General features: G+C 41.2%; 4 protein-coding genes across 6 annotated transcripts; 3 read left to right on the plus strand and 1 right to left on the minus strand.

Moving 5' to 3' along the window:
* Positions 1-13: 13 nt before the first annotated feature.
* LOC114426976 (uncharacterized) lies at positions 14-2,897 on the plus strand. 2 transcript variants are annotated; one of them, XM_028394641.1, is made up of 2 exons: positions 14-132; positions 2,145-2,897. In XM_028394641.1, exon 2 carries the CDS (start codon positions 2,152-2,154, stop codon positions 2,755-2,757), a length of 606 nt encoding a protein of 201 aa, XP_028250442.1. In that variant the 5' UTR covers positions 14-132; positions 2,145-2,151; the 3' UTR covers positions 2,758-2,897. The 2 variants fall into 2 exon arrangements, with proteins under 2 accessions (XP_028250442.1, XP_028250441.1); XM_028394640.1 differs by lacking the exon at positions 14-132 and adding an exon at positions 1,072-2,071.
* On the minus strand, positions 2,161-5,264 carry cenpo (centromere protein O). The gene is made up of 6 exons (XM_028394637.1): positions 4,743-5,264; positions 4,417-4,571; positions 3,794-3,941; positions 3,443-3,708; positions 3,198-3,357; positions 2,161-2,986 (listed from the first exon to the last, which is right to left on the minus strand). Exons 1-6 carry the CDS (start codon positions 4,756-4,758, stop codon positions 2,877-2,879), a joined length of 855 nt encoding a protein of 284 aa, XP_028250438.1. The 5' UTR covers positions 4,759-5,264; the 3' UTR covers positions 2,161-2,876.
* slc5a6b (solute carrier family 5 member 6) lies at positions 4,860-10,835 on the plus strand. 2 transcript variants are annotated; one of them, XM_028394623.1, is made up of 17 exons: positions 4,860-4,934; positions 5,064-5,144; positions 6,023-6,482; positions 6,562-6,627; positions 7,491-7,542; positions 7,627-7,694; positions 7,826-7,980; positions 8,095-8,235; positions 8,466-8,595; positions 8,891-8,979; positions 9,106-9,218; positions 9,298-9,368; positions 9,450-9,536; positions 9,608-9,771; positions 9,840-9,946; positions 10,036-10,157; positions 10,227-10,835. In XM_028394623.1, exons 3-17 carry the CDS (start codon positions 6,135-6,137, stop codon positions 10,356-10,358), a joined length of 1,845 nt encoding a protein of 614 aa, XP_028250424.1. In that variant the 5' UTR covers positions 4,860-4,934; positions 5,064-5,144; positions 6,023-6,134; the 3' UTR covers positions 10,359-10,835. The 2 variants fall into 2 exon arrangements, with proteins under 2 accessions (XP_028250424.1, XP_028250425.1); XM_028394624.1 differs by having other exon boundaries at positions 7,889-7,980.
* Positions 10,836-12,475: 1,640 nt separating this feature from the next.
* adgrf3a (adhesion G protein-coupled receptor F3a) lies at positions 12,476-20,977 on the plus strand. Its single transcript, XM_028394615.1, has 19 exons — positions 12,476-12,568; positions 12,893-12,962; positions 13,339-13,393; positions 13,487-13,499; positions 13,587-13,718; positions 13,809-13,961; positions 14,064-14,170; positions 14,270-14,328; positions 14,419-14,531; positions 16,061-16,282; positions 17,405-17,644; positions 17,721-17,849; positions 17,970-18,078; positions 18,307-18,382; positions 18,474-18,677; positions 19,202-20,518; positions 20,605-20,646; positions 20,722-20,757; positions 20,825-20,977. Exons 3-19 carry the CDS (start codon positions 13,346-13,348, stop codon positions 20,885-20,887), a joined length of 3,063 nt encoding a protein of 1,020 aa, XP_028250416.1. The 5' UTR covers positions 12,476-12,568; positions 12,893-12,962; positions 13,339-13,345; the 3' UTR covers positions 20,888-20,977.

Consider the following 20,977-nt stretch of genomic DNA (forward strand, 5'->3'; position numbering starts at 1 on the left):
AGATATTACGCAATAATCTGTAACAGACCAGTTACAGGGACAGACCAGTGAGCTGGGTCTGCAGATCCACACTGGATTTTATATTGAAGCAGGTTGTGCTTAGGGTAAATTTAAAAATAATGATGCTGAATGGTGAGTTACGTTTGTTCCATCACATACGAGCCACCAAAAATGAGTGTGTGTGTAATATTTTTTTTGTGATGAACATTTTTTATTGATTTTTAACATGTATGCGTACAAAGACACAAATTAAGATAAGATAAGATAAGATAAGATAAGATAAGATAAAACTTTATTAATCCCGAAGGAAATTCTTGTGCCAGAGGTATTAAGTTACATTAAATGCAGTTAAGTACAGAGTATAAGTGTCACTATAATCCAAAAAGAGTACCGTACGAGGTATGAGCACAATATATGATACATGGATACAATATGGAGATGTAAGGTGCTAAGTAAACATAATATAGGAATGACAGTGATGCCTGACATGATTATCTAGCGCTTCTCCCTACAGAAAGGGGAGGAGTTATACAGTCTGATGGCCACTGGCAGGAAGGACCTCCTGTGGCGTTCTGTGCTGCTCCTCGGTAGTCTCAGTCTACCGCTGAATGTGCTCCTGTAGGACAGCAGTGTGTCATGCAGGGGGTGAGACGTGTTGTTACGAATACTGAGGAGTTTCCTCAGTATCCTCCTCTCCGTCACCTCCACCACAGACTCCAGCTCCACTCCCAGCACCGAGCCAGCCTTCCTAATGAGCTTGTTGAGTCTGTTGGTGTCGGCCGCCTTCATCCTGCTGCCCCAGCACACTACAGCGTAGAAGATGACGCTGGAGACCACCGAGTGGTAAAACATCTGCAGCATGGTCTGGCAGACGTTAAAGGACCTGAGTCTCCTCAGTAGATACAGGCGACTCTGTCCCTTCCTGTATATTGCCTCTGCGTTTGTGGACCAGTCCAGTTTGTGGTCAATGTGGACACCCAGGTATTTGTAGCTGTCCACAATGTCCACATTGGTACCCTTGATGCTGACCGGGTTAGGGAGTGTCTGGTGCTTCCTGAAATTGCACACACATGTACACCTGCATACTTGCATATACATAGTGCACCCCCTGGCACTAGTTTGGATCCAACTCTTAATGTACCTGTCTTGTTCTGTTAAAATGGAATCTTCTCCTAACAGTTTTGGACTGAATGGGATTAGAGTGTTTGTAATCTCACTTGTAATTTTGATCCAATATTCTTGAATTCTATTGCAAAACCATAAACAATGAGCTAGATATCTTTCATCTTGGTTACAACACCAACATTTAGATGACTCCTTTAGCCCTAATCTAAATAATCTGGAGGGAGTCCAATAATAATGATGCAAGATTTTGAATTGGATAAAATGCACTGTCGCATCTCTTGACATTTTTTTAAATGTTTTTAAAGATCCCCTCCCAGTGTTCTTTTTCTATAGTGAGATTCAGATCCTTCTCCCATGTAATTCTGGGGGCATTAAGAGTTGCATCACTCGAAACATCCATTACCATTGAGTAACACACAGACACCTCGTGACCTTTTCCATATTTCCTTATAATATTATCTAAAAAGTCACAAGCTACAGGGGCAATATTGGACGACCTACTGTGTGTAATAATAATTAATAATATAATTTCTAAATAGTTCATGCCACACTTAAAGTCTAAGCATAAAGTCTTGACTTTACTCCCATCTTGAGAATACTAATTTTTATAAAATTCCCTTCATTGCATGCTTTGTCCTGTTGGACTCTTGACAGTATTCCTGTACCACAAACTACATGAACACTAAACAATCATGTGCCACAGAAGCAGCAGGGCGACTGCACAGAGTGAGATGAGTCCTTTGCACAAGGTCAGTCATTCTTTATTGGTACACACAAGCCCTGAGACTGCTGAAATTTAATCTCTGAGGAATGTGTCAATACACAATGGCTGCACACTTGCACTGACAAACCAGTACAATGCCCTATTATGTTACATAGACTGAGACAGCCATAGTAGCAAACACACCTGTGTGAATGCCCTCAGTGGGTCCTGCACACAAACCAGGTAAAGGAAAAAACATATTTGGATTTAATATTTTGATGTAAAATGTAATAAATTGATGTTTTTCATCTTCTAGTCGTACAATGGATCATATCTATAGAAGGCCTGTGCAGCAGGGAGGGCTGAAAGTGCTCAACCAGAAGGAGGACAGAGATCTCCAGCAAAAGCTAAACATGCTGGAAAAACAGTACAGGTACACCCGCAAGATGCTTCAACAAAGAAAAGACTCACTGATCACTGAGGAGAGAAGAGTGGTCATGGTCAAAGTCTGTGAACCAAAAGCTACAGTCAACATCGCCATGAAAGAAATAGAACACAAAAATGAGGAGATACACTTCAGCAGGGACGTTCAAACGTCTGTCGGAAGAAGACTGCATTCCAGCGAGCGTCATGACACCGGACCCGTGGTGGTGGAGCAGACTCGATCCACCTCAGCACCACCGCCGTCTGTCAGACCACTGAGACACAGAGGCGGTATCCAGAGCAACGTGTCGTTCATGCAGATGAAAAACATCGCAACTATTGACTCCATATCTGAAAAAGAGCTGGCCAGGGAACAGCAGAGAGCCCGAGAGGAAGTGGAGAGACTGAGGCAGCTCCACAGGGAAGATTTACATGAGAGGATGAGGGCGTTCATAAAAAAACTCAAGGAGAAAAGCTCCATGGAAACAGCTGTGGAACCGCCATAGGAAGAACATTAGGAGTGGTTGACTTTATTATGGACTTACAGCTGAAAACTGATAGTGTTTTATAAAATAAGGGCATATGTACACTGTTCTTTTATCAAGCGTGTTTTAAGCTGATTAAATTAGACAATATGTCCCATTTTCTTCATGGTTAACAAAGCTTTGTGCACAGGAGTCTCCATGAGTAAGCTGCAGTTTTTCTTCCACCGTGGGGAGTCAGGAAGCTGCTCATCTGCAAAAAAAAGCAAATATTACAAGAAAATGTGAGTTACAAAGATCATCAGAAGGAATATTAGTTCGTAAATATAGGATTTATCTTTCTCTTGCACTTGCAAGCTACTTTTCTTTATTGGACACGTGAGTAACTAACGTGATAAATCTATGGCTTAATTAAACGTCAGAACGTGCACATTTGTTGTATTATGTATCTGCCTCCACCCTACCTTCACATTCCAGGCGGACATGTGTGGGAAGACTCCTGGTGTGGTCTGTGTAGTCCAGAGTGCAGAGTACAGCCGTCTTCTCCCCCAGCACAGTCAACATCAGCACCAGTATCGAACACAAAACATTACTCTCCATCACTTCAACGGACTGATGTTGCTCCTGTAAACAGGCAGCAGGACAGATAACTCTAACAATGGCCAGTGCAGGCTTGTTGTATATATGTGACGTTTACTGAGTATAGAACCTTAACAAGCTTCAGCTGCTGCTTACGACCGGCCAGGGCGTTGAGATGCTGGCTGAGGGTGTCCAGAAAAGGCCTCAGGTCTGTCTGCATGTGGGTCTGTTCAGTAAGGCTGTTCAGAGGGATAAAGGGAGGGATGTTGTGGCGACTGACCCTCACTCTTGGCTTCATGTCAATCTCCAGGTTGTATGTGTCCAAGTAGAAGCCTTCGTAGGCTGTGGCCAGAGATACACACACTCCCTTACGAGTCCTCATGATGTCATACCCACCTAGTGGAATCATTGAATAAAGTAAAGCAGGTGAAGAGGGAGGATTTAGATGGAGAATGAGAAACAATGACAAAGGTTTAAGTACCAATGAGATGATGAGCATGCAGAAGATCTTTCAGCTGTGTGTGTCTGGCCATCAGTCGCAAAAGTTGTGAGTTCTCAGAGTCTTCATTCATTTCCTCCTCTTCTTCTGCACGCCGGTTGTCCATAGACGACCTTAGATCCTGGAGTTTCTAAAAAAGAAAACACGCATATAAATTCACTACACGTATAGATTTTCAGGTATTGTCACAGATGTTTACTTGTATAACTATGAACAGGTTAGCCTTTGGAATCCAGATGTGGCTGTTTAGAGACAATATATGTGGTGTTTAGCTCTGCAGTGTGTCCGTTTCCTCCCACAGCCAAAGGACAGACAGGCTGAATAATTTGAGAAAAAAAGAAATCTGTGTCCTGGTGTACAATCTGTTCCAGCTCCCCATGACTGCATGAGGAAAAGGTACTGATAATCAGCTGGTTGGAAATTTGATAATGTTCATAACATAATAATAGTATATTTTCTGAGGACCTGGCCTGTACATAATTATCGCTGATTTACAACACATTAATGTAGAATTATGACATAAACTGTGTATTTACCCTATTTAAATACTTTGACAATATGCTCCTGCTTGTTTCAGGTGTGTGTGTCTGAACAAAGGTTCCTACCTTGTGTGTTTGTATCTCTGCCTTCAGCTGCTCCCTCTGCATCTTCAGCGCTTCCACTTTAGCCTTTAGCTCCTTCACACGGCTCTGCTGCTGCTGGGGCTGAGCTTTAAGGCCTCTTGCTTGAACCTTCAGCAAATTCAGATGACTAAGAACACCTGCAGATAAACACACACACACACACACACACACACACACACACATAAACAAATGAGAGGGGCTAACAAACAGCAGTGCTAAAATTAGCTAGCTAACGCTAACAGGAAAGGCGTTTAAAAGCCTGCTAGCTGTGCCGGAATGCTAGTTAGCTTTCCGTGCTCTTAGTTTACCTTTCGTTCCCTCCATGTTCCGCAGGTCTGTTGTTGTTGTGAATCGCAGCTGCTGCTCTTCTCAGTCGAAAAGTGTTTTTTGATTTTGGCGGCTGATGCTGCGTCGTTGTTTGCGTCACCGCCCACACGACGTCAAACCCGGAAGAAGGTTCAAAGCAGAACGAAATCACATGGAGCGATGAGATTACCCAGGTATGTAGGTTAGTTTATCACTTTATGAACACAACATGTGACACAAACACATGGAAACACATCTTTACACGAACTGGTCGCTTTCGTTCACGAAAAATACTCGAACCAGTTTTCTTTTATGCAACGTAGTGCTCCTGAACGTCTCACCGAACAGCATGGTGCCACTGACAACGACCGTCATCCACATAACGGCAGCGCTGTCCTGTAGAGGTGAGTCTGTGTCAGCTTATTTCACCTGTTGGTGTCTTCAGCCTTTATTCTGATACATGTGTTCTGATGAAGACCTACGAGTATAGTTCCTCGGATTAAGTGAAGTGAGGCAGCTGCTGGCAGAGATTTGAGGGTCACTTTGTGCAACATTGACTGTGACGCATGTGACGCGCATTAGTGAAGTTACAGCAGCTCAGTCTTTAGGTGAACTAAGAGTCATTCTAATGTTCATGCATTGTTCCTCGTGTTACTGTGCAGCTCAGCTTTAATGTCAGTGCTCTACTTTGTGTTTTAGCTTGTAGTTATTCTTTGAGCGTTGAGGAAATCAGTCAATAAATCAACTAATCGATTTCTGAATTCGAATAATCCTCAGCCCAGTTTCTCTAATTGGATAATTTTCCACCATATGACTATAAATAATAAATAAGATATATACTTTTGGTTTTTGTTGTATATGTTGGTCTGTATGTTCTGATTTAATGCAGATCTGATGTGGTGTCATCTTATAATTAAACAATAACGTGGGAAGAGCTGCTTTGGAACCCTCTCCCTCCCACAGCTGGCAGTGTTTGTTGAAACTTCTGATATCTGTGACCTTCAAATGCACACAGAGATTGGCTGTTGCTGTTTGTCTCTCAGTGGTGTGGCAGGGATCCTCCCCATGTCTAAAACAGCTGTAATTATTTGTGGATCAGCACAAGGAGGGCAAAGTTGATGTTAAGGCTGTGTGATCTTGGCTTTATTTACCTTATAACTTCCCTCTGAGGGCGGTCCAGGGTTTTATATGCTTACTTTGTCAGAGTGATACTGATGTTTTGATTTTTGAAGCATTCCTTTTCACACGGATACATGCTATCAGTGTTTTCTTTTTCTCCAAGGTTGCAGGACTCTCCTAACTGATGGGTGTCAACAAGGACGTTTCTCAACTGTCTGACTGCGTGCCTGCAGGAGCACTTGATCTTCTCAAACTGCAGCCAGGAGACGATCAAGATGGACCGGTCCGACCTGAAACACTTCGAGGTGGCAGACTATGTGATATTTGCTGTCCTACTCGCTGCCTCTATGGGCATCGGGTTGTACTACGCTCTTTCAGGTGGGCGTCAACGCACCACACAGGAGTTCCTGATGGCAGACAGGAGCATGCGCAGTCTTCCTGTCTCCCTGTCGCTCATCGCCTCCTTCCAGTCCGCTGTGGCTATTATCGGCGTACCAGCAGAGATCTACGCTCACGGCACTCAGTACTGGTTCATCGGCTGTGCCTACATCCTGGGCCTCCTCATTCCAGCCCATGTTTTCATTCCTGTGTTGTACAGACTGCGTATCTCCAGCGCCTACCAGGTGTGCTTGAGCTTCATTTGTAATGTTTTTAATGGAGCTTCATCATGTTCAGTTCTTAACGTTGCTTTTTATTTCACAGTATCTTGAGCTGCGCTTCAGCAAAGCGGTGCGGATCTGTGGAACGCTGACCTTCATCTTTCAAATGGTGGGTGCAACACAACAAGCATGTGCAGTCATTCATGTATGCAATGTAATTCTAGTATTGCTCAACATTTTGCTAAATATCCTCCTTTCAGATGATTTTAAATAGGCACAGTGCAGGTATACATACTGTACATCATCATAACGTTAGCAAGGAAGCTGTTATGGATGTTTCTAGGCAACAGCAACAGATGGTTTTGTGTATGATGTAGTTGATGTGATGAAGAAAAGTTTAGCTGCTGCTAAACAAAGCAACACTTTAGTGGAGAGAGCTACTCTAGCCCTGTGTTTATACCAATCACAGCTAACATTCTACTCATATTTAAAAGACAAATGGTACCTTAAAGGTAGGGTATGAGATTTCATTCTGATGCACTTTTAGTGTATCATTAGTGCAACTTCACTTTACAATCCGATAGCAACCAATTAGTTCGGCAGTTTCGCTTTAAAACGAAGAATATGAATCATCTGTGGAAGCTATAAAACACTAAAAACATCAGCCAATCCTCCGGGTGGACCCTGCACGGAGTATTGGCTGGTTGTCACTCTCTTCCTGCTCTGCGCGCACCAGAGAGGTACGTGCATGATGGCCGAAGTCACAGACCGCAGCTCGTCTTCAGGTGATGCGCGTCCATGTGATTGGGAGACGTGGCTTCGGGGTGAGCTCCAAAAGAAACGGGCGTGTGTTTACTTTGGAAATCTGGCCGACTGAGTTTTCAAAATCTCCTACCCTACCTTTAATATTCTCCTTTACCTCTTAAAAGCATCGTGCAGGTTTATTTGATATTGATATTGAATTTGATACTAGTAAAGCCTAGAAAGTTGTGTTTACTGTCCTTTAAAAATGTGTCTCTTACTTGGCAACAGGTTGTCTATATGGGAGTTTGTGTGTACACGCCTGCCTTTGCACTAAATGCAGGTAGGAAACCTTTTTTTTTGCTTTGACTCTATTTTATTGAATTAGATTTGATTTTCACTCTATGGTTGTGTTGTTTTCTTTCAGTTACTGGATTTGAATTATGGGGAACAGTGCTGGCCACTGGACTGGTGTGCACAGTGTACACGACCATGGTGAGTCATATTAGGAGTGCAGCTTGACTTGGCACTGTCACATCGATGTAAGATATTTACTAAAGCATGTGCAGCATTATAATTTGAGCATGTGTCAGGTTTATTCCCATGTTTCTTATCTGTTCCTACAGGGTGGTTTAAAGGCTGTCATCTGGACAGACGTCTTTCAGACTGTTGTCATGTTTGCAGGGCAGCTGGCTGTCATTGTGGTGGGAGTCCAGAGGACTGGGGGAGTGTCAGTAGTTTGGAAAAACGTCTGGGAGGGAGACCGCATCTCTGGTCTCAAGTGGGTTCAAAGTTTGTAGAAGAATAACTAGCATGAAGTGGCTGTGAACAGACTGTACCCATTTAGTGAAATCTTAATGAAGCCCTTCTCCTTCCTTGTTTTTGTTTTCTTCAGCCTGAACCCTGATCCTACAGAGAGACACACCTTCTGGACTCTGGGTGTTGGTGGTGTTTTCCTCATGTTGTCCCTGTATGGAGTAAACCAAGCTCAGGTCCAACGATACCTCAGCGCACGCACAGAGAAAGAAGCTATCAGGTGTGCAGAGTGGAGGATATTTAACTCCACAAACACTTCATGAACAGAGACAAAAATACAGGCTGGAAAACATATTTTCAGCATATCACTGTTAAAAAGATGTTGCCCTTAGAAAACATTATTATCATTATTGTTTTGTCCACCAGAGGGCAGTGTGTCAGTTTTTAAATCAAAGTAAATATATCACTGAGTCTGAGCTGCTAAACCTTGATGTCATGGTCTTTCTGCAGGTCCTGCTACATGGTGTTTCCCTCCCTGCAGCTGGCTCTGGCTCTCAGCTGTGTGATGGGGCTCGTCATGTATGCATGGTACTGTCGGGAGGACCACTCCGCCGAGCTGGGCAGCTTCTCCAGCGATGCAGTGAGTTACCGTTTCCCTATTTTTTGTGTGTGTGTGTGTATCATTCCTACCTCCACACTTGGCTTAATTCATGGATATGATTCATAACTTTACTGCTTTTTCTGTCTGGAAAAGTAGCTAACAATCCTTCCATGGTGATGCCGGTAATACCTTTTATACGAGTAGGCTCGTTATGTAAATGTGTGTTCTGTGCTGTCACAGAGGCTTTGTGGTGTCAGATGTGCATTTTGTTTGCGAAGACTAATAAATGTAAATCAAACCAAAGGTTCCAGGAAAACGTTTCGTCTTCCCGCAGATGGTGATATACTTTGTGATGACTATGCTGCAAGGCATGCCTGGTCTGCGTGGACTGTTTGTGGCGTGCCTGTTCAGCGCAGCCCTCAGGTAGCGTCTCCTCTGTCCCCCATGTTGACACGTCTCACCATTCAGACCTTGACTGTGTGTTTATGGTCATTTGAGCTTCACAGTGTGAAGAAGCTTCTCACGTGTCACCTGTTTCCCCCTGTGCAGCACCATCTCCTCTGCTTTTAACTCCTTGGCTACAGTGACGATGGAAGACCTCATCAAGCCGTACTTCCCCACCATGACAGAGGCGAGAGCGACCCTGCTGTCCAAAGCTTTAGGTTTGCTCTTCATCCTAACACAGAGCTGCAGAATGAATGACACGTTTGTACTGATGTTCCTTGTCTCCTCCTCAATAAGCTTCCTCTTACGGGCTGCTGTGCCTGGCCATGGCCTACCTCACTCACCTCATGGGGGATTCAGTCTTACAGGTACACGTCATGCGTTGTCTGGTTAAAATTCGACATTCCTCGCTGAATCGGTGCTGACTGTTTATAATGTTTGGTCTCCAGGTGGCTTTAAAGATCTTCGGGATGGTTGGTGGTCCCATTCTTGGCTTGTTTTGTCTTGGGATGTTCTTCCCGTGGGCCAACTCCATCGTAAGTTCACCCTCTTCAGGGTTTTCACCACTAAAATGAACACACTCATCATTCATCTTTTTGTCCTTCAGGGAGCCGTGTCTGGCCTCGGAGCGGGTCTGGCTGTGTCTCTCTGGATCGGCATTGGCAGTATCGTCACTCGTAAATCCAGCATGAGGCCGCCGCCGCCGCCCCACTGTCATGCCGCCAACATGACCTTTGTCATTCAGACAGCGCTCAGTAACAGCACTCTGAGGTCCGGATGAGTCCGCTGTACTCTGTTTCTGCGGTGTGATTGTTTTTAATGGTGTTTCTGTCCTCCAGCCGGCCCTCTGGACTGAGGAGGTTTTATTCACTGTCCTACATGTGGTACAGCGCCTTCAACTGCTTCACAGTCATTCTAATCGGACTGATCATCAGCTTTCTCACAGGTAGGCCTGCTTTCACTAATGCACTGTTTAACCCAGAGCTTTTCTCTCTGTATGATCAATACAACTATAAACTGTGTGCTCCTGTTAAGGCCCAATGAAAGAAGAGGATGTGACCCCAGGAACGATCTATCCCTTGCTAGGGAAGCTGCTTTGTTTTCTACCTGAACGGCTCAAAAAGAAGCTCTGCTGTGTGACTCCTCTGGGACAGACGGTGAGTAAACGCAGCATGAGAAACCATACCTGCGTTATGAACATTTCTTTGTACTAAATGAACTTATAGCTTGCAGCTGCACAAAGGTCGCCACAACAACACAAAGACAGCAATGGACAAGCCTTCACAGAACAGGAGGAGGAGGAGGAGACGGAGCGCTTTCTTCCTGCACCTTTTGTTGAGTATGAAACGGCGGTGTGATATCTTACTTTGATCAATGGAAATCATCCACAGCACACAGGCTCCAAACTGTGTTTGCATTTCACATTCGGAGGGCATTGGTGTGTGACGCGGGATGTAAAGTCAAATTTGCAGTGTCAAATGGAGGCCGAACGAGCAACGCTAGCATTTATTTTTAATCTCCCGATCTCAGCCTTGCAGCTGGACGCGGAGCTGATCGCTGACAGTTACATCTGATTTACGTACAGTGTTTGTCTTTTGTTCAGGTGGATCAGTAATGGTCAGATTCAGCTGTTTTTTCTGAATGAATGTTAAAATACTGCACTACACTGATGTCCTGTGAGAAAGTAAAGTGTTTTTATGCCGTTATTTTCTATGTACTTGACTGTTTAGCACTACTGCAGCTGTACTAAGGGTCTTGTGAGCATCTCACTGGAATGCAGCTAAAACGTGTTTTGTTTCTGAAAAGGATTAAAAAATTTTGTAGTTTAAAATTTATTTTGATGTCTTATTTTCTAGTACTCAAAGCCAGTACAAAAACATTTTTTTATGATTAGGCTGGGTGCTGTTGCCGTGTATAGACTGTGGGTGGGTGACACATCCACCTGTTACTCAAAGTAGCTACATCAAAATATAAGCCTAAATATAGTTTATATAATTGAATGGGGATGTAAACATGTTTATTTCTGCTCTAAATGTGGACATTTAATCAGTTTGGGGGGGGGGGGGGGGGGGGTGTATCTATGAGGATCAACTCTGTTTCGGGGTCAGCCCTCAAGTGGCCGTTTAAGGGACTGCATGTTTTTCTTGGCACAGTGAGTTTTCTGTGTTGATTCGCCACAGTTATTTTATTTATTTATGTCCACGCCGTTCCTTTAATTACAAGGAAATGCTACACACTCAAATATAACAACGATTTTAACGCTCATTTGCACTTTTTAGACTATGTCAAAGCTAACTGTCGCTCCTGTTAGCACTGCTAACCTAACAAGCTAACTAACGCTTCCAACTTCTGTCGACACCTTAAAAAGGACACATAAGGACAGGTAAGCTAACGTTAAGTGTAAGCAGGTATTGCTAGAGCTAGCTTTCGGTCCCAAGAATATATTTAGCAAATATTATCCATAGCAAATCAGCCCGGCTATGTATTAGCTAACGTAGCTATATGTAGCTTTACTGAACAGGGAGGTCGCGCTAATTGCCGCTAGCTTTAGCTGTGCACCTTGCTAGGTTTGCTGTTCTACTGCTAATTTAGTTAAAGATGACTTTATTAACTTTGTGGGATTTTGAAGCGACAGGACATGTGGTGATACACATCCCGTCATCATGTCGTTTGTCATGTAAAGAATAGAAAAAGCTAACTAATTAGCTTGTATGATTCTGTCGATTACACATAGATCTGCTGCAACATTCAAGCACTACTATTGCATGGATCAATTTGAACTTATCACCAACCAGAGGTTATCTAAGAAAAACCGACAGTGGAGCAGAATTGCTTCTGTGGCTGTTGCGGACCTGTCAGAGCGCTCATTATGATTCATTCATCACTAAAATGCAAGTGGACGCAGAACTGGACCATGGAGCAACCAGAATCCAGAGACGGCCGCTGAAGGTAAGGTGTCCTCTTTATGACTTGGTGCTGTAAGAATCTTTATTGCAACCAACACAGACATTAACTGGTACAAGTCAGTGAGCTGTTGCCATCTGAACTTTGAGACGGATTGATCTTGAGTCCGGTATAGATGACCTCATTTGCTCTACACATACAGTGGTCTTGGACATGACCCAGTCTCGGCTTGTCTTGGTCTCGGCTACACTAAGATAGATAAAATAAGTATCACTCACACAACTATACTGGTTACCAACCAAACATCGCTGTCTTCAGTCTTTTTAATAGTTTTTCAGACAGGTTTTGTTCTAGATTATCAGAAGAAGAATAACTGAAACTTTAAATACATACATATCCTGTTTGTATTAAATTACTTCTTTAACTAAAATATCAAATATCTTGAATCTAAAACGAAACCATAGTTTCCACGGCCCACCGTTGCCTCTAAACAGAGCTGTTCCTCATAAGCATCATTTGACTGGACATTTGTATTTGGTGTGCGTTTGACGTAAATGTGCTCTTTGTGTGTTGTTTTCTTCACACCATGATATCTCTCTACGCCGCTTACCTTCCTGAATCCTGACACCAGAGTTGCATAATACCTTATAAAGGGTATATAAAGGTAAAACACACACAAACAAATTATTTACTGAGCCTTCTTTTATACAGAAATCTTGTGAATCTCATGTTGATGTGGACACTGTGGACTTTTACTTTTATTTAACATGTTGATTTAAATGTTATAGCTGCACAAACCACACCTGAACAGTTTCACCACACAAACACGGTTCTGTGTCCCTTTTTTGAAAGTCAAATTCATGTCACATAATGGCTTTTTTCTTTTTACTTTGCATGTTTATCTTCAGCACGCTCCCTCAGAGAGCTGTATGTTTTTGTTTCCTCGTACGCTGCCGCAGCTTTATCACTGTGCTGCCTCCATTCGCAGGCAGTGGAGAGTTCTCCGACCACTGCGAGATCCCGCTGTGATTCTTCATTAATGCATATTGGTGAAAAAGGTTTGTTTATTATTATTATTATTATTATTAATAACACAAATATTATTATTATTATTATTTTTGATATCACATTTTTTGCAAAATGTCAATTTCATTTTTGTTGTTTTTTGTTTCAGGTCAGCCAAGAATATCTGTTTTAAAAAACAAAATATGAAGTTTAAATGAATTAAAGTGAGGACTTTAGTAGTTTCCTTGAAGATGTTTCCTTAGTTCTGCTTGGAGGAGCAGCGCAGCATCTTCAAGGAACCTGTAACTTATCGCAGTATCATGCAATTTAATGTTAACTCACTGTGTGAAGGACACTATAACTTTTTTTATTTGAGCATATGTTTGTTTGCCAGTTCAAAGGACATTTCCTGTTGTTATTCTTCCACAGAGACAGGATGTGGATCTTTATATTTCTTCACATCCTGGGCCTAAACATTTGCCAGGTTTGTCATTGACACACAGCCGCACTTTGTTTTTGTTTTTTTATAAAACATTTAAATAGAGTTAAAACAGAATTATGTTTTTTTTTTTAACAGGCTACTGAAAACAGTAAGTTTTTTTTATGAATATAAGTTTATATTTATGCCATGCAGTGTTTGTAAATGTATACTTTAACATCTGTCATTGTTTCAACAGACTCAACACAAATGCACTATGTTAAACTGACCATAGACTGGAGTGTACTCGAAGATAAAGAATCAATACTTCAGTCACCGTTTCAGAGCAAGGTTGAGAACTTCATCCTGGAAACTCCAAACATAACAACAGGTAAAGAAATATTTCAAATACCGCATCTGATTGTGTGAAAATAAATGATTGGTCCCTGAGTTAAACTGTTATGTTGTTCTTCGTTACTAGTGTGTGAAGCTTACGGTCAAGACAGCACAATCTGTACCTGTAAACCGTGGTACAGATGGAGCGACGACGTTTGCCAGTCTAATAAATGTTGTGGACAAACACCTTGCATCTTCGCGAAAAACAGCGGGCAAATGTGTGTTTCAAACTCCTCAGGTAATTAGTCGGCTGTATTATTTGTACACATGCATACACATATGGGCATTTAGACCCATGGAGGATGTAAGAAATCTAAAAAACTGTTTTTGTTCTTCACAGTTACCATCACAGGGACGATTCATTTGCCAGATACAGATTATAAAGACTGTCTAGTAAATAAAGCAACTAGCAGTTATAAGGATTGTCATAACAAAGCGTTAGTAAAGGTAAAATATTATTATTAATATTAGTTTATACGTAAGCAGCACATTATATGTGTTTGTCAGGATTACTGTAGTTAACTGTGTCCTTTCTTACCATTTTAGTTAAAGGAAAAGTACAGCACTTTCTCTGGATTTGACTCATTAACAATTACAGAATTCAGGTATTCTTTTACAAACAACTTGTTTATTGTTATTTTCACTGGTGTCTGTTTTCAGTGTGTGACTGAAATGTGTTTTTCTTCTCACGGCAGCTCAGGCAGCGTCATTGCACGTTTTACAACAACTATTGTGTCAGCTATCGACCCACAGAAGCTGATCGATATATCACAGAGTCTGAATGCCAGTATGCAGTTGGAAACTAGAGGTAAATGCATGCAATACTCAATATGGAGTTAGTATTTCTAATAAAAAATAATGTTTTAGGCTGTCTTTGTCTTGATCTAAAGCAACAATGCAGCTCGTAAAGTGAACCTCTGTCATTTCATCATGATCTCTTCACAGATCTCCAGTTTTCATAGTCAGTATTTAACTAGGGATGTCCCGATGAGGTTTTTTTGCCCCTGAGTCTGAGTCGGAGTCACGAACACTTACCACACCAACCGCCCCTTTGCACGGGTACTATTTTCACTACTGCCCGAAGCGCATAGCCGCAGATTCTAAATAGTTCCGTTCAAACTGCTAACTTCCGCAAAGCATCTGCCTCATCCCAGTCTCGAACCCTGGACCTATCACACCCCTACACTACAAGCCAGAGAGCCATCCTGTGCAGCACTATGCGAATGCCACTGAATTCGAACGGCTTGTGGCCAATTGCTGATCAAGACAGCAGACCAAATCAGTTCAGCACACATTAGTGGCGAACTAAGTTAGCTGTTGTGTAGTTTCACCCTTTTCTTAGAGCTTTAAATAGATTGGTCTTGATAGTCTAAATTTCTACCAAATAAATTAATTGAAAAATTCAAATAAAATTAAAAAAATTGAAATGCTATCTGGAGCTGAACAAATCATTTCAATCATTTCCAGTGGTGGAGGAAGTACTGAAGTTTGGTACTTAAGTAAAAGTGCAATTACCGGTACCCAGCAGAATATATAGGGCCTACTCAAGTAAAAGGCAACGTTCCAGTGGCATTTACCACCTGCAGGTCCCTCATGTGCGGACTGAGCTAGGAAAGCCTTTAGCTACTCTGCCCCTTCAGCCTGGAATACCCTCCAAACTGATTTAAAAATTTCTGAGCTTATCTCATTTAAAATGTTTAATTCTTTATTACACATTAGGCAAAAAGCATCCATTCATCAGTGCCTGTGTTTTTAAGATATCTTTCTACTGCTGCTCTTATTTTTACTGCTCGGAAAACTGTCTTCATCTTGTTTACCAACTTAAAAATGTTGTTCTAATGTTCTTGACGTGTGCTGCTGACCACTTGGCCAGGTCACCCTTGTAAATGAGATCTGGATCTCAATGGGTTTTTTTACCTGGTTAAATAAAGGTTAAATAAATAAATTAAAAAAAAGTAGAAGAGCTATATCAACAATCCTACTTAAGTCTCAAGTACTTACTTTTAAATGTACTTAAGTATTAAAAGTAAACGCAACAAATATATATTATTGATTTAGATTGCGAAGGATATCTGAACAGGTTAAAATAATCAAATAAATCTTAAAATTAAAATTGGATATAATTCATAACTTATTTGTATCGTAAAATCGTAGAAAGTGGCACTTTTCTGTCATTTTTGGCTTGCCATACCTAATACACAAGTCCTGATCGGGAGGTAATGTGATCGAGTCTGAAACCATGTGATCGGATCGGGACATCCCTAATTTCAGGACATTCGGTCATCTTGATGTGATTTGCTTATGGATTTTATACTGATTGAAGTTTTATTTTTGCAGGTATTGTCAATTTAGTCCCACCAAATGGTTTTGTACCTTACAACGGTGAAGCCACCTTCATATGTGAAACCAAAGTGGACCTGGGTGGTGAACCAAAGTGGACACTGAGAAAACCAGATAACACTGAATTTGAAATAACTACTGGCACACAAGCAAAGCTGACAGGAAAGGACAGAAAGATATACTTTGCCAGTCTCACACATGTTACTGAACTCTGGGCAGGTTTGTTTCAGTATTTATTTTTCACTGTGTTTTGTGGTACTTTTATTACTTCTTTATACTTAAACTCCACTGAATTTCAGAGGTAAATGTTGCATCAAAATTTGGAGTCGATTAACAGCTGGGTGTGTACTGTAGGTACTGTAGGCCTCAGGTTTTTAAAGAAGAGGAAGAAAATCCTTAGTTCTGTTGCATTCATTTAAATAGCTGTTCAATAAAGTCAAAGTCAGCTTTATTGTCAAAACAGTTACAGTATATGTGCTGGACATTCAGAGAATCGAAATTGCGTTACTCTAAACTCCACTACATATAACATATAGCTGAAATATCTAAATACCTAGATCGCATTTAAATCCCTGAGTTGTATCTAAAGAACATATTTATTATTGTATAAAAACCTTTACATAGTAAAGAGCATGACATGAATGTACAGTGTTTGAGTGACTATTAAAGTTCAGAGTTCAGTAGTTTGATTGAGACAGGCAGGAATGACTTCCTGTGTCTCTCAGTGGTGCATCGTGGGAGTCAGAGTCTGTTGCTGAACAAGCTCCTGTAGCTGGTCAGCACAGTGTGGAGCGGGTGGGAGGGACAGTCCAGTATGGTCTTTAGTTTGGACAACATCCTCCTCTGACACACCTCTGGCAGAGAGTCCAGGTCCTCTCCCACAACATGGCCGCCTTCCTGATGATTCTGTTGAGTTTATGTCCCTCACCCTCAGACTGCTGCCCCAGCAGACAACAGCATACACGATGGCACTGGCCACCACAGACTCATAGATGTAAACAGTACAGGGAAATTGTTTAATTAAGGCTTAAAGTCAATACATGTTTTCAGCCTGGTATAAATAGAGACCGTGTCCCTTTGACCCTTGTTTACTTGTGTTGCTGTAAAAAGGGGCTGGAAGGAAGGAAATGTTGTGTTCTCACCCAAACAGTGGTAACAAACTGAAATGCTTCCTCAGCTTGTCTCTGCTGCCCCCACATGGCCAAAAATATGTCATTTCAGAAATTAGAACTAAAATTAAGCAGGAAAATACAAGCATAAAACAACAGATTTTCACTGGAATTATCTAATAACAAAACAACACCACTGGAACCCTCACCTGTATTGTTTTTTTTTCTTCAGGAGAGTACCTGTGTGAATACAGTCAAAAAAAAGACAAAATCAACATTACTCACATCGCTAACGCTACAATTGACATCTCCCTGCTGCCAAAAATTGAAGCCTACACAAAGCCGTCATTCCCACGCTGTACAACAGCGACAGCTTTACTGAGAGTAAAAGCTGTATGTGAGATACAGAAGAGCACAGAACCATACACTGTGGAGTGGAATTGCACTGGGTGCACACCACAAAAGTCATCTAGTGAGTCCAATTTCTCTGGTTCATCCTAATTTAAAAATGTAAATGAGTTTGATCACATCATTTCTGTTTCTTGCAGATGCGGATTATCAATTTTATGAAGCTGAACAATTCATCAGCTGTGATAAGAAAAACGTATTTGCCTGCAAATTTTCGAACAGGGCTAATCAAAGCGAGACAAAAGAAGTTAACATCAATATCATAACGTGTATGTTTGATTATTCCTTTATTTAATGTCAAAATGTTAAATGTCCACTTTACATTTAGTAGTAAAATATATGTATTTCTGCCATTCTGCCATAACTGCCGTAATTCTTTTCCAAAACAGTCCAAGAAAAGTATTGTGCAGCTGCAGGAGGATGGGAAGACACCAAACCTGGTTTCACTGCAACATTAAAATGCACAAACATGGCAGGACTGAGAAGAAGACGTTGCAGGTGAGACTGAGCAATTTTCATTATCAATTCCATCATCATCATTCCATAAATTCGATATTTCCTATTGTATAATTGGACAGTTCAGGTATTGTTTTTTTTTAATTTATTGGCTCACAGTTGCTTGTATAATTCAAGATTTACAAAAAAAATTACAAATGAGGAGCTGCACAAATATATTTTTTTAATTAAGGACTTATCTAATAATGAATAAATTCATTATTTTTTCAGTATAAATGCGGAATGGCAACATGAGGTATCAGACTGTGTGCATGCAGAATTGAACAAAGTTTTGCAGAATGCATTGGTAAGTTTGTAAAGTGATTCCGCTTTTAGTTTTTTGTTTTTTTTTTTGTAGAATGACACAGAATTATTAAAGATCTTCATTGTTTTCACAGATTGTTGACATTGGACGTGGCTTTCTGGATGACAATGTTAAAAACGTATTTGACAAACTCCAAAATGTCACTGATAACACATTGAATATCAACACTTACCCCAACATCAATGCGTCAGTTACTATACTCACAACTGTGAATGAAAAGCTAAAAACAAAACCAACAAATTGTTCAGTGAAGATTCCAGACCAGTCAACAATAGAGGTAAGTCACAGATTCTCAGATTCAACTTATACAACCCCACTGTCCTGCAAATAAATAACATTTAGAATCTCCTGTAAAATACAAATTTATTACAAATGTAGACTACTGTGTCTACTTCACTGTGTCCTGTTGCTGTTTGTGTGGATTTGTCTCCTCAGTCAGATGATGTAATTTTAGTAGAAGTTGCATCCAAGTGTTAATTCAACCAGAATCAATCATAAAGGGAAACTTCAGCAGCTTTGTATCAATAAGATCATGCAGCCTACCCATCTCAGAATTCATAGCCCTTGCTGGACCTTTTGGGTTAGTTAGACACACAATGGACAGTGTGGAAGAAGCAGCGCTGCACATGAAGAGGGGAGTGCTGGATAAAAAACTTCATCATGTCCAGATGCAGCACAGACTGATATATCCACAGTGTACTCTGTAAAAACACATACATTTTGTAGTCTGTCTGTGTTTTTTGCACTTCTTTATAGTTGCAGTTGAGCACACAAATTAACTACTGTTCTGCTCCTTTTCAGAACTTTCTGGCTTCAGCTGACAATCTGCTCAAAAGGTCTCTTGAAAGTGCATGGACATCAAAGCCCTCTGACTTAGCTGACATGTATCTGAAATCAGTTGAGGACTTAATTAAAGTTGCAAATTTAACAAATGGGAGCATAAAAGATAATTTAGCCGTAGACATTTGCAACGACACATCAAATCATTGTAACGTCAGTGTGTTGAATGTTAGCATCAACTTTGGAAGTTCAGGCAGTGGTACTCTAAAAACAGCTGGATTCAGTAACATTGACAGCTACTTGACAAACAACGAGAGTATTGAGTATGAGACCAACAGTATTGTAGTGTCAGCAACCACTGAAAAGAACGAGACGAACGTCAAGATTACAATGGACTTCCAACTGCACAAACGAAGACCTCGCAATGTAAAGATAAGGTGTGTCTCACGGGACCCCATCACTAGACAGTGGTCAGATGAAGGGTGCAAATGGGGGGGTCCCTCTAATGAGAATCAATGCACTTGTGAACATTTATCTTCATTTGCTGTCCTAATGTCAAAAATTCCGTTGGAACTCCCGTGGGCATCTGAGATAACCACTGCTGGGTTGTCTGTATCCGTTGTATCACTTGTCCTCAGCCTCTTGATCGAACTAATCGTCTGGTCCAGTGTAGTAAAGACCAACACTTTATATCTACGCCATGTCGCCCACATTAATATTTCTCTTTCTTTGCTAGTTGCTAATTGCTGTTTTTTAGCATCAGCCAACCCGGAAAACCTCTCACAGATCTGGTGCAGCACTGTGGTAGTGGTGAAACATTTCTGTTACCTGTCCATGTTCTTTTGGATGCTGTGTCTGAGCAGCACACTTCTTCATCAGGCAGTTTTCCTGTTCCACAAAGTGAGCAAGAAACAATACCTGCGTTACTCATTGGTTCTGGGCTATGTTTGTCCTTTTCTTATTGTTTTGGTCACGTTTCTTACCAATGGTGCTGGTGGTGAAAATGACTACTACTCCAAAGACACCTGTTGGCTGGTTTATAAAGGACTTTTGAAAGGATCTATCTATACATTCATTTTACCCGTTGGTACCATTGTTTTTTTCAATGTGTTCTCAATGGTAGTGGTAATCATGAAGCTTTTAGATCACCACAATGCAGAGAAATTACATGAGAAAGAAAAATCCGCTGCCAAAACTGTCCTGAGGACAGTGGTCCTTCTGACTCCAATCTTCGGTGTGACGTGGCTGTTCGGATTTGGTGTGATGCTCATTGACCTCACAGATGGACCTATAGCTTTGGTTGTCAATTACACCTTTATCCTGCTGAACTCATTCCAGGTATGGTCAAAATAATTCTAACTTGGTATCTGAAGTGTATGTGAATGTGTTTTTCACTCAGGAACTGTCTCATTATTCGTTTCCAGGGTTTGTTCATTTTTCTGACCACGTGCCTGGGGGACAAAATGGTGAGGCAGTTTTACTTGAGATAAAAGTTGAGCTGTTTGAAATTAGTATTAACCCAACTTGTTTTTGTTTTAAAGACCCGTGATGCACTGCTTACCCGCTTCAAGAAAAAGGTAAGTATACACAATGAAAGGATGAACTTGTGTATAAAATACCATCACTGATTCACGTTACACACAGATGCAGATTCCAGGCTCCATTAGTGACAGCACCATGAAGACAGACTCGACAATGAAGAAGTGAACCTTTGTACCCACAAAATTACATTTATATCACCATTTATTTGTTATTCATTCATGGTTTTATTGTCAATGATATGATATTGTACATAGC

The sequence above is a fragment of the Parambassis ranga genome, chromosome 22 (assembly GCF_900634625.1).
Source record: "Parambassis ranga chromosome 22, fParRan2.1, whole genome shotgun sequence".
Classification (NCBI taxonomy): Eukaryota; Metazoa; Chordata; class Actinopteri; family Ambassidae; genus Parambassis; species Parambassis ranga.